This window comes from Mobula hypostoma, chromosome 23, assembly GCF_963921235.1.
Source record: "Mobula hypostoma chromosome 23, sMobHyp1.1, whole genome shotgun sequence".
In the NCBI taxonomy this organism is placed as follows: domain Eukaryota; kingdom Metazoa; phylum Chordata; class Chondrichthyes; order Myliobatiformes; family Myliobatidae; genus Mobula; species Mobula hypostoma.
In genome coordinates this window covers 23,584,283-23,599,409 of record NC_086119.1, presented here as the reverse complement: position 1 = coordinate 23,599,409, position 15,127 = coordinate 23,584,283, and the positions used below count along the sequence as shown (strand labels likewise).

The following is a 15,127-nucleotide window of genomic DNA, read 5'->3' as shown; positions in this document are numbered from 1 at the left end:
TAAATGTTAAGCTCCCGACTATGATCTCCTTTCAGCCACCACCCAGTGAAGCTCACAATGTCATACCTACCAATCTCTAAGTGTGCTACAAGATTATCTACCTTATTCTGTACACTCCGTACATTCAAATATAACATTTTCGGTCCTGTATTCATCACCCTTTTCAATTTTTCCCCAGTTTACACTTCAACTCAACCCACAGACTGCAACTCTGCCCTGTCATCTGCCAGTCCTTCCTGGCAGTCTTACCACACACTGCATTGACTTGTCTACCAACTACCCCATCCGAAGGCCTATTATCCCAGTTCCCATCCCCGGTCAACTTAAAGTTTCTTTGCATCTTCTGTGAATACCAGCAAGAAAATGAATCTCAGGGTAGTATATGTGCATATGGTGACTTATATGTACTTTGATTATAAATTTATTTTAAACTTTGAATTTTGAGCCTACCACCTTCAGTTTCCTGATCAGGAATTTCCATCTTCAACTCTATTAACCTCCTCATGTATCAACTATCATTTGTTGAAAGTGACACAAGTTGACAACAGCTGAAATATTTTTTTAGAACAGTCCCATAATATTTATGAAGGGGAAGCTTTCAATTACTTATAACAGAATATCTAGTTCATGCCATTTAAATGTTAGCTCTCTTTCTTGTAAATTGCAAATTGTTACTGGTTTACATTTTGTTATTCCAAAGAAGTCACTCAGCCTATTAAAGCTTGTAATTACTATATTCATTTTCTCAAGCTTGTAGTCAAATAGGCACTAGGAAATAAGAAACATCGTTGTTTTGTAAAATGAGCAAATGCCTGTTATGAGTGGAATACAGTCCATCAAATCATGACCGCGGTTGTATAAGAGGCACATCATATATTTTCAGCAAAAATTGTTTATTGCACCAATGATACTCTTTTATAAAAAGAAGACATGTCTGCAGTGTTTGTGTGTGTTTTGGTGGCTTAACCCATACAATTTATTTGCATGACGGAGAGCTGGCTCATTGCGTTTTAATTCTATTTATGTCGAAGTATGTTGCTCACGGGAATGGTTGGATAAAACCATTGATCTGGTTTTTTCCCTTTCAGTGTTCTTCGGGTGTGGGACGTGAGATGGTGATAAGTGTGGTGGGATCGCAAACATTTTATGATGGGTATAGATAGGGTAAATGCAAGTAGGGTTTTATTCACTGAGGTTGGGCGAGACTAGATTTAGAGGTCATGGGTAAAGGGCGAAAAATGAAATGTTTAAGGGGAACATGAGGGGGAATTTCTTCACTCGGAGGGTGGTGAGAGTGTAGAACGACCTTCCAGCGGAAGTGGTGGACATGGGTTTGATTTTAACACTCAAGAGAAATTTGGGTAGGCACATGGAAGAGAGGGGTATGTAGAGTTGTGGTCTGGGAGCTGGTCAATGGGACTAGGCATATTAACAATTCAGCATGGTCTAGGTGGGCTGAAGGGTCTGCTCTGTGCTGTACTGTTCTATGACTACTATTTCTACTTGGGAAGGAGTCTTAATGGACAGATGATTGACATGATGGTTGACTATAAATTAGCTCACACTTGATTGGCTCGGGTGGATTGAGGACAGGTAATGTTGCAGGCTGGTGATGGTTCAGTTTCAGTGAAGGGAAAGGAAGAAAAGGTAACTGGGTAGAGGGATCCCATTACACTCTGTACCAAGATGGCATAGTTTTGTTTCTACAGATAAGCTACAAGACCCAAAGAGATACAAGGGTAATTGGCAAGAGAAGAGATGAAAAAAAGAGAATATAGATAAAGAAAATACACAGTCAAACTCACGGACTAATAAGCAAAAGTGATAGATGTGATATATGTGATAAAAGTGTTTGTGAGTGGAATATATTGTTGGGATAAGATGCACATCATAATCTGTAAACAATAGTTGTATAACTAAGTACACTGTAATTGGATGACATTAGGTTTGTGATAACTAACATTATTTTGAAACATATTCATGCAATATATCTGAACAAAGCATCGTCCTCTTCCTTAATGCAGGTTCAATAGGAAGACAATAATGTATTTTAATGGCTTTCAGTATTATTTGAGTGTTTCTATATATGTCAGCTCTGTGGTAATAGGGAAATTGGAGCATTTTAACAATAAGAATTAGTGGGCCACCAAATGATGCTGAGTTTTTGAATGTTGTTCCAAAACTTTATCTATTATAATGGTTTTATTCACCAACACAGATTCTACTGAGAAAAGAGAAAAAGTTTTATTTCCCCTGGCTGTTCCTATTTTCGTCCCTCAGGTACATGTCTTGCAATGCACCATGGGAAGAAAGATAAAAATGCATCAATACCACCATTTTACATTCTTAAAACAGTTTACATTTTAAAACAAGTGAATAAATACATAGTAAAAGCTTCATAATTTAGATTGATCTTATCTACTAGAATGGCATTCTTTAACACTGAAGAACAATTATTATGTGCTGTGTCTACAATGCACACAAAAATGTACAAATACACCTATTACTTAACTTGAACTCACTGGACAAGCAGATTGACAGACGCAAGTGCGTTTAGTCTTTATTCTTTGTTGGAGAGAAAAATTGTTCTCAAAACTAGGCTTCGGAAAGGTTGTGTTCAATAATAGGTTTCAGAAAGCAAAGCTGATTTCAAACATTGGTGAGGGACAGAAGGACAAGAAGTGATGAGAAAGTGTCTAGAAGGCAAGGGGCTTTTCTGTAGCGAGAAACGTCCATCTTTAAATTGAAACCTCATATTCCCGTGCCTCCTGAAAAATCAAATAACATACAGCAGGGTATAGTGGTGTTTCCATGACAAAAGCACTAATGATAGGCAGTATTAATGAAATCATTGAATACAGTATTGATTAGCACAAATGTGCCATCTCCACTCCCCATCATCCCTGATTGTCTGCTGAGATCTCCATGGCGACAATCAGTGATCCATTGTGAAACACAGTTGTGCACCTGCAAACAGACACTCGATTTAACGCATATTCACCTCATGCAACACCGACGTAGGTAGAACAAACAATCCAGAAGAAATATTGCAAAAGACCAACATGCATGAAGGAACTAATGGAAATGTAAAATTATGTGATGTTCACATGCAGAACGCTCGCAAAGAAGAATGACATACCTCTACTCCAAAATGTCTTGAATTTGGCATGTCTGGACAACAAAAGCTTCGAAATTTGTAAGTCACTGCTTATGTAGTGCTTTTCCAATTATTGAGAATCCTATATTTCTAATAGAATCATCTCGGGGTGTTGTCCCCATTTGACACCAGCTCTGGTACATAAAGGCATGTGTACAATAGATACTGCCTTGACAACGTCTGTGGGACTATTTCCTTTTGTCAATTTGGTTGCTGGAAACAGTGAACATTAAATACCGTGGCATGGAGAATTTCTTTGCTGACCCCATAGCTGAAAGTGTAGGCCTGTTACTGAGCTTAAAGCCTCACTTCAGTCATACCATTACCCTGCAAATATTTTTCAGAAAATTTCCCCCGGGCAACCTGCCAGTGGAAGCTTGGAATCTGAGGCTGTGTTTCCAGCAGTCATTGGCAAGCCATCAAGGGATTAATGATTTATTTGGTAATGGATTGTGACATTGCTGGCAATGCAGGCACCATGTCCATCCTATGTCCCCTGAGCTCAGGAAGTAATTAAGCACCATCCACATTGATGGGTCTGGAGGCCAGACCAGATTTCCTTCCCTCAAAAATATCAGGAAAATTGATGAGTTTTACAATTATTTGGTTGCTTCACGGTTACTGTTGCCGAGATGAGAGGTTTTCCTTTGTATATCCACACTTAATTAGTTCTTCAATTTCCAATCCTATCTATTATGGTGACATTCATATTCACGTCTCTGGATAAATGGGTCAGACCTATCATTGCCTCACCAGTGGCTTAGCCACATAATGGGATGAGCTGAAGTTTGACAACAGGGAAGGTGTAATTGTATGAAGTTATCACCTTTATGGCAGCTGTCAATCATGCTCAATAGACATAAGGCCAATATATCTGGATTTCCAGAGTGTATTGGCCCAATGACATCTATGTTCAGAATAGTCCTCCTTCCCATAGGTGGTTTGAAACAAATTCCCTATTTACATTGCAAAAGATTTAACTCCTGTTGTGTGATTAAGAAAAAATTTGATCATTATGTGTTTAAATTGTATTTTGTACCAAATGACAATTTGATCAGGCATGAATGGTATTTATAGCTAACTATTTACAATGGGAATTTGGTATACAGAGTAGGAAGTGGCAGTACAAATTTGTTAAAGAAAGTCTCATCCAAAGATGGCCCTAGACTCACAGGCTAAGTATATCATGTCTGAAGTATTGTAGTACCGATGTTTACTGGGAGTGTTGGATCACGTAATCACAGCCTAAAGGGATATCAAGGAACATGATTAGGAAGCTGGAAGACACTTCCTCATTTATTAGGTGGCAGCTGTAGCTGAGTTAGCCTGAGTCCAGAGGGTGCAAGTTTTAAAAACTTGGCATGCACTCCAGCGCAGTGCTGAGGATGAACTGCTGACATGAAGAAGCAAATATTTCAGCAAAGTCCAGCATGCGATCTGAGACTAAGAGGTTCTCAAGAATGTTCTGGATTTATCTGCGGCCTCCTAGTTACCAGTCCCTCAGTCACATGGCTATTTGTGCAAAGTTCACATGCACAGAGTCACTTTTCCACACGTACTGTCATCATTTTGCTTTGGGGGTCCCTTCTGAGGCCCCCCCATTGGTCATGGTTGACCATAGATATTGCGCCCTAGCTGTCTAAATTGATATGCTGGACAGGGCAGTATGACGTGGAGAGCAAGCTGTTGCCCAGGCAGCAGGCTCTCCCTCACCACACAGCTGATGAATCGAAAGGAACGGCAGAGACTGATCCAGTTTGGCACCAGCGGCATCGCAGGAATTGCCAGTCAACGTAGAACTCAACATAGAACTGCCTAAAGGACTCCAGCTTCTGATTTTTCCTCGGGGTTTACTCCTGAAGTCATCCCCATGAGTGGGTATAGCTACAAGGCAGTGGAGGTTTGAGATCAGAATTTTTCTTCTCTGATACGAGCTGCCAGCCATGGCTGACGAGTCCCATGTGCCAAAGCGACTGGTTTTAATGCTCCAGTAACCCACCCTTACCTCTTCTCCTGTCAGTAGAAATGGTTCCATTGGGCCTAGTAGCTAAGCCACATGCGAAGGCCAGGAGCTGGACTTGGTTGTCAGAGACTATTTGAGATGCATGCTTGCTGGGAGCTTATCCCCACGACCTCCCCCGGCTTTGACAATCTTAAGGAACCAGCCCCTTTTAGTGGTGTGAAAAATCAAAGGGACCTTGCAGTACCTATCCCCAGATTGTTAAAGAATTCAGGACAGGTCAATGGATATGTACAAAAGCACACAGGATACTTTTCTTTATTATCTGAGACTTGGAAATCAAGAGTAGGGAGATCATGCTAGAATCTATACCATACTAGTGAGGCTATTATTTTAATTGAGTACAGCATGCACTTCATGTCACTACTTTATAGGAAGTGACACTGCCGTCAGAATAGAGATTGATGTGAGAAGTACCAGGACACAACAACTGAAAGACAATGGTCAGGAAGACCTCAATGAATTCTCCATCTTTGCACTTCACATCTTTATAAATAAACAACCAAATGCTAGCTTAAAACCCACAGAGTCTGGATTTTCAAACTCAAGCTGCTTTTAAGTACAGTATATTGTAACAAAAACAGAAAGCTAGAAACAGTTGTCAAAGCCTGATAGCATCGGTGGAGAGATAAACAACATTCAGTCAATGACCTTTAACCAGGACTGGAAACTTCAGAAAACCACTGTGCTTCATGATTCAGAGAGAGAGAGGGAGAGAGAGAGAGAGAGAGAGAGAGAAAGAGAAAGACAGAGAGAGAATGAGAATTGAAGAGAGCAGAGGGAATGATTGTGAGAGGATGGAAACCAGAGTTGTCCCGATGACACAAATAATGCCTTCTTTCAGTCTTACCTGACTAAAGTACTTTCCTATGCCCATTCTCCTCCTTCACATGAGAACCAAAGCCTGCCTGTATGTTGAGCTGCTTCTTAGAACTTCAGCCTGTAGGGCATTAGAATCATAGAGTGATACAGCGAGGCCTTTTCACTCTTTGAGCCCTACACTAATCCCATTTTATTCTTTTCTCGTTTCCATTGACTTCCTCCAGATTCTGCCACTCATTTACTCTCTTGGGGCAATTCGCAGCCATTTTATCAACCTTCACACCTCGGTGCGGTGAGAGGAAACGTATACAGTTGCAGTGAGAGGCGAGAGCATGCAGACCCCACACAGTGAGCAACGGAGGTCAGAATTGAAACTGGGTCACTGCAGCTGTGAGGAAGCAGCTCAATAAACTGGTACAATAAACCATGCCGTCTGAGTTCTGGGCCTGTGGTCATGCTATTTAAGCACATGAGGAGGGGACTTCACTGCTAAAATAGCTTTTCTTTGTTGGACAATAAAGGGAATTTAAAGACACCATTCCCTGACACTACTCACCGAACTTCACAATCACAGCTTAAAATTTCACTGCTCTTCTTCCATCTTCTTACCAAAATGATGGCATGAAAAATGAGCAGGGAGAAAGTAAAGACACAAATGGATTATGGCAGAGCTTCCTGATTTTAATCAGCTTAATCATCATGTTGACTTTCAGTCGAAAGCAAAATGCATCCCTGAAATCCTCCATATTTTTCCCATTACCCAAGAACACTCACACTATTGTTTAAGCCTGCAGTTAGACGAAGAATAATCACACATCTGTGCAGTGCATTACCAGTATGAGAAATGGCTACATGTGCCTTACATTGGAAGGACAATCGCAAAGCTTTTAACTTAAGGGTTTTTTGCTTGCATGGAAATGAATTTCAAGGTAGTAAATAGTGATGTGTACGAACTTTGATAATACATGTTCTTTTAACTTTTGTGATTCTAGCATGTATTGTAAATTTAGTTAAGGCCTTTTTGGCTAGTTTGAAGGTCGATTTATTTTCCCACTTGTGGAAATGCAGAACTGCTCAGTCAGTACATCGAATGTCTGTGTCAAAGCTCGCCATCTGCGAAGTCACATCATATTGTTATATTTATCTGCTGCCAAGCCCAACTGTCTAAACGTGTACTTTGAGTTCTAGGACCACAGATTTTGCCACTCTTCCCACACCATTACTGATGTGCAGATGAAAGCTTCTTATACTGAGGGAAAAAAATTAATGAATGTTGAGGTGGGGCCACCTAGTGAGAAGTTAAGATGGAAGCCAAGGGCACAAATAATGTTTTTGAACCATTACAAAGGGACAATGTAAAGCAAATCTAAAGAAGAGATTCATAACATAGGATAATGGTTGAATAGCACATTTGTTGGAGCATAGAGTGTCGGGAATGTTTCCAACGTTATAGGAGTGATGTTGAAACTTGCACTTGCAGTACCACAGCAGCACGATGTTTGTTTATGTGTTTAATGCCATTTTGCAATGGATGGAAACTGATGGTAAGTAGGTTATCAGGACAACCCATCACCTCGTGGGTGGTCCTGATATCGAATGCTGGTATGTGTCATCGTTTGCTGCAAGTCTAATATAAAATGGTACTGTGACCTTTTGCCATTAACCTTAACCTTGAAGTGTGGTTTGGGCTGTTAGTATCATGATCTTGAAGCTGGTTTTGGCACTTGGATCTAAAAGTGACTGTGTGCTTCTTCACTATCTGTTTTAAAATGGAGAAGAAATGAGGGTTAAATGCCCTAAACAGCAACACGACTCTTGCAAAAAAAAACACAAACTGGAGAATTGTGTCGGTGAACTGAGGGACAACAGAGACAACACGGCCCTTTACTGCTGTTTCATTGTAAATCCGTCTAGGACTTACCTGTTTTGATGAGCATAAACACGGGAATATTCTAAGAGGCAGATAAAATTGTCAATGAAAAATCAACTTAACAGGAGTATAACATAGAGCAACATTATCCTTGGGACATTCTTGTGTATAAAAATTGATTAGGACCATGGAAACCGAACAATGCAGAAGCAGGCCATTCAGCTCATTATTTTTATGCCAGCTCTTTGCTGAAGCAAGTAGAAGCTAATTCCATTGCAGAGCGGGACCACAATTGTTAAGAGTGATGGAGCGCTTGTGGAATCACTCAAACGTGTTTTGTCAGTTTATTTTTTCACATAATGTCAATATCTGAAGGTGTTTTCCAGCGACCATCACAGAGGCAATGACCGTGGAACAGAAATGATCGCACTGGATGACAGAGACTCTGTGACTTCCTGTGAAATGGTGCTGCTTATATTATTGACAGCTTGGCAATGGTTTCATTCAGATCAGTCTAAGTGGAGACATTTTCCCAACCTCCACTAATGGGCAATTGTGACAGCTTCAGAAGCATGGACATCAAATGTTGATAAGCCAATGGAGTGGTAGCAGGGTCAGGATTAAACTGTTTACAGATGACAAGCACAACTAATAGCTGAAATGTGTGACTGGAACGAAAAGAAATCTGAGTTGGCTGAGGCCAGAAACAACAATTTGTAGCTTTTTGACTGACGTAAGTGAAATTGACATTGGATCAAGAATTTTGGTGCAGTTTGAGCCAAATTCCTGTCCAGTGAGTAGCCTGAGCCCAGTATAGACCATGTCAATCTATTTACCTCTTCTTGTCCTATCGAATCAGACTTCACAACAAAATAAGACGTTAACAAAAAATTATATTTGTCTTGTGATCTCTCTTATAGTTTGAATGGCAATCGCTGCCTGCACGAGGGAAGCTGACGGTAACCAAAAAGTGAAATGTGTGTTAATTCTGGGCACCAGTGGCTTTTTAACTTCTGCTTGGCCGCTGCGCCAGAAAACAATGCCAAGGGTATTTCACACCTGTCTCCTGCTACTTCATCACGAAAAATTGAAGATGAACAAGAAGTAAGAAACAGTAAACAAAATGAACTGATGCTACACACTTTAATGATAAATTAGTACTCAGTGACAGTTATGAGAGATAATATTGATCAGCAACCACAGGATCTGACTTGACCGTAATCTTCTTTATACTGTTAATGCTGCATAATCCTTGAATACGAATGCCATTAAATGTTTATAATATTGATGCATTTAATATTCAAACTGGCATCATCACTGCAATTAAAGTTTTTGGACTGAATATAAAGATACCCCATCTGCTGTTAACTGTGCCTCAAATATTTGACAAAGTAATGTCAAATATGTAAATAGAATATATGGATTAAGCAGTAATATCATCAATGCCTTCTGGTCAGTGTTATTTATATCTGAGAGCTTCATTGGCCATTCTGGTTTGAGAAATAACTGGCATTTTGATTAAGTGGGGAATGGATTCAAAATACAGTGTTCTCTTCCATGGAATCTGATTGTGCATGGTACTATAAATAAAGATTCAATATCAGCTCTATTTGCGAATAAGTGGAGGTCTAAAACTATAAAATATTTTATCTTTAACTGGGGTTCAGACATGTGCAGGAGCCACTGCTTTAATATTTTGATTCTGGACTAATTAAGATAGTGCTGCTCTTTATATTCCTTGACCCTGCACTGTCTATCAGGTCAGTCCTTTTCAAACCTTATTGGGACCTTTAACAGTGATGGGCTTATTCAAAAATGCTGGAGACATGAGGGTTAGTCTATTAAATCTATTGGAATGAACAGTAATGCAAGACAAGCTTTTCACTGTATCTTGTTTCATGTGGCAGTAATAAACCAACACCAATGATCTCTTGGAAACTTTTCTTCCATAAAATATGATTTTCTGCCCAGTTTTAAGGGTGCAGATGGCACTGAGGAATAATACTGCTTACTCCCTACAACCAGGTGGCAAGGCTGTCTGCTCACCATGTGGTTTCCTCTTGCCTTTTGGAAGGTATTAATAAGCTGTAGCCTCAGTCCCATTGACGTGTTCCGTCCTGGACAAGCCCTGAGTATGCATATGGAGTTTAGAAGATGATGGGTGATCTTAATGAAACTTATACTATCTGAAGAAAGTGTGATAGATTAGATGTCAATACGGTTCCACTAGTGGAAGAATCTCAACAAGGGTATACACAGTCAGTGGCCACTTTATTAGGTACATCTGTACACATGCTCGTTAATGCTAATATCTAATCAGCCAATCATGTGGTAGAAACTCAATGCATAAGAGCATGCAGATATGGCCAAGAGGCTCAGATGTCATTCAGACCAAACGTCAGAATGGGGAAGGAATAAGATCTTAAGTGGAATGACTGTGGAATGATTGTTGGTGCCAGAGGGGTTGGCTTGAGAATCTCAGAAACTCCTGGGATTTTCACACACAACAGTCTCTAGAGTTTATAGAGAATGGTGTGAAAAATAAACAAAAAAAATCCAGTGAGTGGCAGTTCTGTAGGTGAAAGCACCTTGTTAATGAGAGAAGTCAGAGGAGAAGAGCCAGACTGGTTCAAACTGACAGGAAGCTGATGTGTTACAACGGTGGTGTGCAGAAGAGTGTACCTGAAAGCACAACACGTCAAACCTTGAAGTGGGTGGGTTACAGCAGTAAAAGACCACAAAAGTACAGAAATACAGCAGGTGCCTATAGGTACAAATGAACTGGGTGGTCATTTTAAATTGAGGTTTGTGTGAACCTTTCACAGACGGCGGTTGATTGCTGGAATTCTCTAGTGAATGCTAGATCAATGAAGGTAAAGAGGCAGCAGCTGAATTTTTGAAAGATCAGGGAATTGAGCTATAGGTAATGAATGGCCTAACAGAGTTGAAGCAAGCTTAGACCCACTGTTGAAGAATGGGGCAGGCTTGAGAAGCCTGGTGATTACTCATCCGATTCACTGGGGTTTTAGAGTACACAGAGAAAATAGGATAAATGATTCTGGACAATGCCAACAATTAAATGATTAATGTGCTTGAATGAAATGTAATTTGTTTAATTATTAACTGAGGCAGGGACTGATTGCTTTCAACATATCGAAGAGTCCATGAAAGAGGGATTTGAAATAAAGATACAAAATGTGGTAGCTTCTACATGACATCTGAAAGATGGGGCTGATTTTGTTTTGGCTGCAGTTCAAAGTTCAAAGTAAATTTATTATCAAGTATATATATGTCACCATATACTACCCTGAAATGCACTTTCTTATGGGCATTCACAGTAGAACAAAGGAATGCAATAGAATCAATGAAAACTATGCACAAACAAGGACTGACGAACAGCTAGCGTGCAAAAAAAGACAAACTGCGCAAATACATAAAAAGAACTAATAATAAATAAATAAATGAATCAGATTGGTTGGATAACACTGCCTGCCTAACGTTGATGGAATGTAGGTTCAGTTTGTAATGCCAGTACATTATAACTGGCAGTAATAACAGTCATAGTAATAACAGAGGGGAGTACTGTGTAATGTAGTAGAGACTGTGTAATGTACTTGCTTCTGGAAGTTAGATCCATTGCCTTTAGTGGACTCTAAATTGGAAGTACTTGTGTATTTAATGCTGGCTACCAAGGCCTAATTTCTCTACCGTGGAGCCAAGCCCTCAGTAATCATGTTAGGGGAGGAACATTTGATCAAACCAGGGGCAATGATCTGGTTGTAAATGTGCTTCAGGTAGCTTCTGCCAACACCCTTAGAGCTGCTGGTTGAATGCCCTTTGACCCTGCGAAAGGCTCCAACAGCTGTGTGCACTTACCCGGGTTATTGGGCCTGCACTTAAACAGAGGAATAAGACTCGGTCTTGTTGTGGAGAGAATTCCAGCTGGCAGGTGGAACAAGACTCCATCTGAGACTTGAGTGGCGAAGTAGCGGTGATCCTTATTCTTGCCTTTTGTTGTGCTGTGCCTCATTTATGGCAAAAAGTGGTTAAGAGTCTCCTGTGGAAGTGTGGCTGCTTTAGCTTATAATGCCCAGCACAATTATACTAACGTGATTCTGGCAGTGAGGAGAGGAGAGAGTGGTTTGTGCATGACAAGGGCTGGAAATTGTCATCCCCAGACTATAAATTTGTTCGGCAATCTGCAAGATAAGAAACTTGCCTTCTCCTTTGTGGGAATAAAGAGGCCAGACCTCCTAAAATGCCTTACCATTGGTTCTATATCCAGAGACGTGCTGGTTGCTAGATTGATTAGTCACTGTAACTTTTCCCTAAGCAGGTGGATGGTAGAGGAATTAATGGGTGCACGAGAGGAAATACAAACGTAAATCCAGGACTGAGATTAATCGGGATGTTCTAAAAGCAGACATAGACTTGATGACCCAAACTGTCTCTTTCTATATTGTATGGAAATATGAAAGTATGGAAGATGAAGACGCTAGGACATTCTGAAAAAACATTCTCAATGGAAAAGTCTACTAATGCAAAAATACCTTGCATATTAAAGAGTGCGTAAAATACCCAATCTTTGTGTAATGCTTACACTATGTTAGGCATCTTACACGCTCTATAATATATAAATTTAAAATAGGTTTCCCCCTCCATTCGCCAGGTGTAGCAAAAGAATTGGTATGAATTCAGGCGCTTTATACTTCAACCTCCCTGCCTAGATTAGTGAACAGATGAAAATCAGGCCCACAAGCAAGCATTGGCCTTTTTCACTACTAAATGTTCTACAGTATCGTGAAGTCCTGGACAACAGGGTGTATTGTATGAATATTTTAACAGGGAAAAATGTCGAGATTGAGTGTCAAGCACCTCTTCAATTGAAGTGAATGGGGCAAAGCCCGCAGGCCCAAGCAGCAGAGAACAATATCAGCTAAATCATACGGTATTGAACTGGCGATCACAGCCTGGTGCTTTCAAAGCCTGTCCTTATTTGATGACAATTTCCCGACATCTAAGTTCAATTGGTTTTTAGGATGTTTACTAAAAGGCTAAACATGCTTATCGGACATCCAGTAATCAGCAGATACTCCGGAAATATCAACATTTTGGAAACTACGTCTGCCCTCTTCTTGAAAATGGTCGGAATCGATTTGAGTAGTTTTGGACACAAGTTATTCATTACTTACTGATGTCAACTACTGTATTGACAAGATTGCCAATGCATCACCTGCCTCTGTTTCCCTCTGAAGCTGCTATTTTTAAACTGGATTCGGAGAAAGCTGAGAGTCCTATCGACTCTGTCGTATGGCCCAATAAGCATTGGATTTCCATTTCAGATCTTTCAAAGATTGAGAGTGATGGGTGTTTGAATCACCCATTGTGCTTTCAATGTGAGTTCTTACTCAGTTCTACAGTTCTACAGCCAGAGACTCAGCTCCATATTAACACTATCATCAGTCCTGAAACAATAGATGCCCAGAGATGCTGACAAGAATATAAATACAAACATGCTAACTTATACAGAATTCTTTCTATTTTTACAGTTTTCTAATAAAATTTCATACTTTCAAACAAATTAAAAAGGAAGATGGACATCAAATATATCATACAAAACCAGAACAAAACTGAGGATTGAAAATAAATTAGAATGGTGACGATCTTTAAATACATAATGCAACACACTTGGGAGATGGCAGGGAGTGGTGTCAGTATGGTTGCATCCCAAGGGCATGCAGTCAGTGGGAGGACGGCAGTGACGTGATGAAAGCAGATCAGGTTAGGGCAGGCGCACTTTCACGGTCCAAGTCCCTCAGCTGGAGGGGCTCACTACTTACTCCAGTCTCATAGATTGGATTGTCGAAGGCTGATTCCACAGTGATGTGATTGTAGGGATGAGGGCCAGCCAGCGGCAGCCTGAAGGTGGACTTTCCCTGGAACCTGGGAAGAAAAATGAATCTTAAATCAAGTTGCCTCGGGTTCGGTCAAGTCTTTTCATAGAAAAAAATAAGGAAGGCATATCGGGCAGAAGAGTCCTCCGTCACACAGTGCGAATGTTGGCTCATCTTTAGAATCTGAATCAGGTTTAATATCACCAGCATCTAATTGTGAAATTTGTTAAATTTACAGCAACAGTGCAATGGAATATGTGATAAATACATTTACTTTAAACAGTTATGTTAAAATAAATAGTGTAAAATAAAAACAGAAACAAAAAAGGTAGTGAGGTAGTGTTCATGGGTTCAATGTCCATTTAAAAAACAGATGGCGGAGGGGAAGGAGCTGTTCCTCAATCATTGAGTGTGTGCCTTTAGGCTTCTATCCCTCCTTCCTGACTGTCACAATGAGAAGAGGGAATGTCCTGGAGTGACAGGGGTCCTTAATGATGCACACTGCCTTCCTAAGGCACCGCTCCTTGAAGATGTCTTGGATAATAAAGAGGCTGGTACCCATGATAGAGATGACTAATTTTACAACTTCCTGCAGCTTACTTCGATCTTGTGTAGTAGCCCTCCCCTCCCACCCCATTCCAGGCAGTGATACAGCCAGTCAGAATGCTCTCCACGGTACATTTGTAGAAGTCTGAGTGTTTTAGTTGACAAACCAAAGCTTCTCAAACTCCAAATGAAATATGAAATGAAATGCAGTTGTCTTGCCTTCTTTTTTAGCTGCATTGATACGTTGTGTCCTGCTTAAATAATGCAAGTAATATGGAATCCCTGAGCCTATCAAAATATACTTAGCAAGCTTAAACAGAAAGTTTGAGTAAGGGGCAGGACTGCAGGTATTGCCACACATTCTGATGCCAACATAACATGCCCACAAAAGCTGGCAGCACAACAGAGAACACAAACAAGAAAACAACAACAGCTAAACAAGTTGTTTTCCTTGCTCCCACCCACCCACACTATTTACAATCTTTTTACTATTCACATTAGTTATTTATTATTTACATACTATTTACAATCTTCAATTTTTCTAGCTTTCATTTAAGCTTCCAAGCAGCCTTTGAAGTTTTCAAAGCTTCAAAGGCTCACTTTATTGCCAAAGTATACATGTGCAATACAACTCTGATATTTGCCTTCTCCAGATAGCCATAAGATACAGACATCAATCCCTTCCCCTCCCGCATGATAAAGAAAAAGAATCAAAACTCAGAAACCCCAAACCACTCCCCGCCCCCCTCCCCGCCCAAAAAGCGAACAGTCACCCACACGGAAAACAGCAGCTGGAACAACAAACCACAAACCCCCAA

General features: G+C 40.3%; 1 protein-coding gene across 3 annotated transcripts in view; it reads right to left on the bottom strand.

The window, feature by feature from the left end:
* Positions 1–553: 553 nt before the first annotated feature.
* The window catches only part of sez6b (seizure related 6 homolog b), a 956,088-nt gene continuing 941,514 nt past the window's right edge, over positions 554–15,127 (bottom strand). For 2 of the 3 annotated variants that reach the window (XM_063031160.1, XM_063031162.1), the window contains exon 16: positions 13,517–13,812. In XM_063031160.1, coding sequence (XP_062887230.1) covers positions 13,647–13,812 — 166 coding nt within the window. In that variant the 3' untranslated portion in view covers positions 13,517–13,646. Of the gene's footprint in view, positions 2,769–13,516; positions 13,813–15,127 lie in introns of those variants that run through there. The other variant, XM_063031161.1, reaches the window with a different exon arrangement.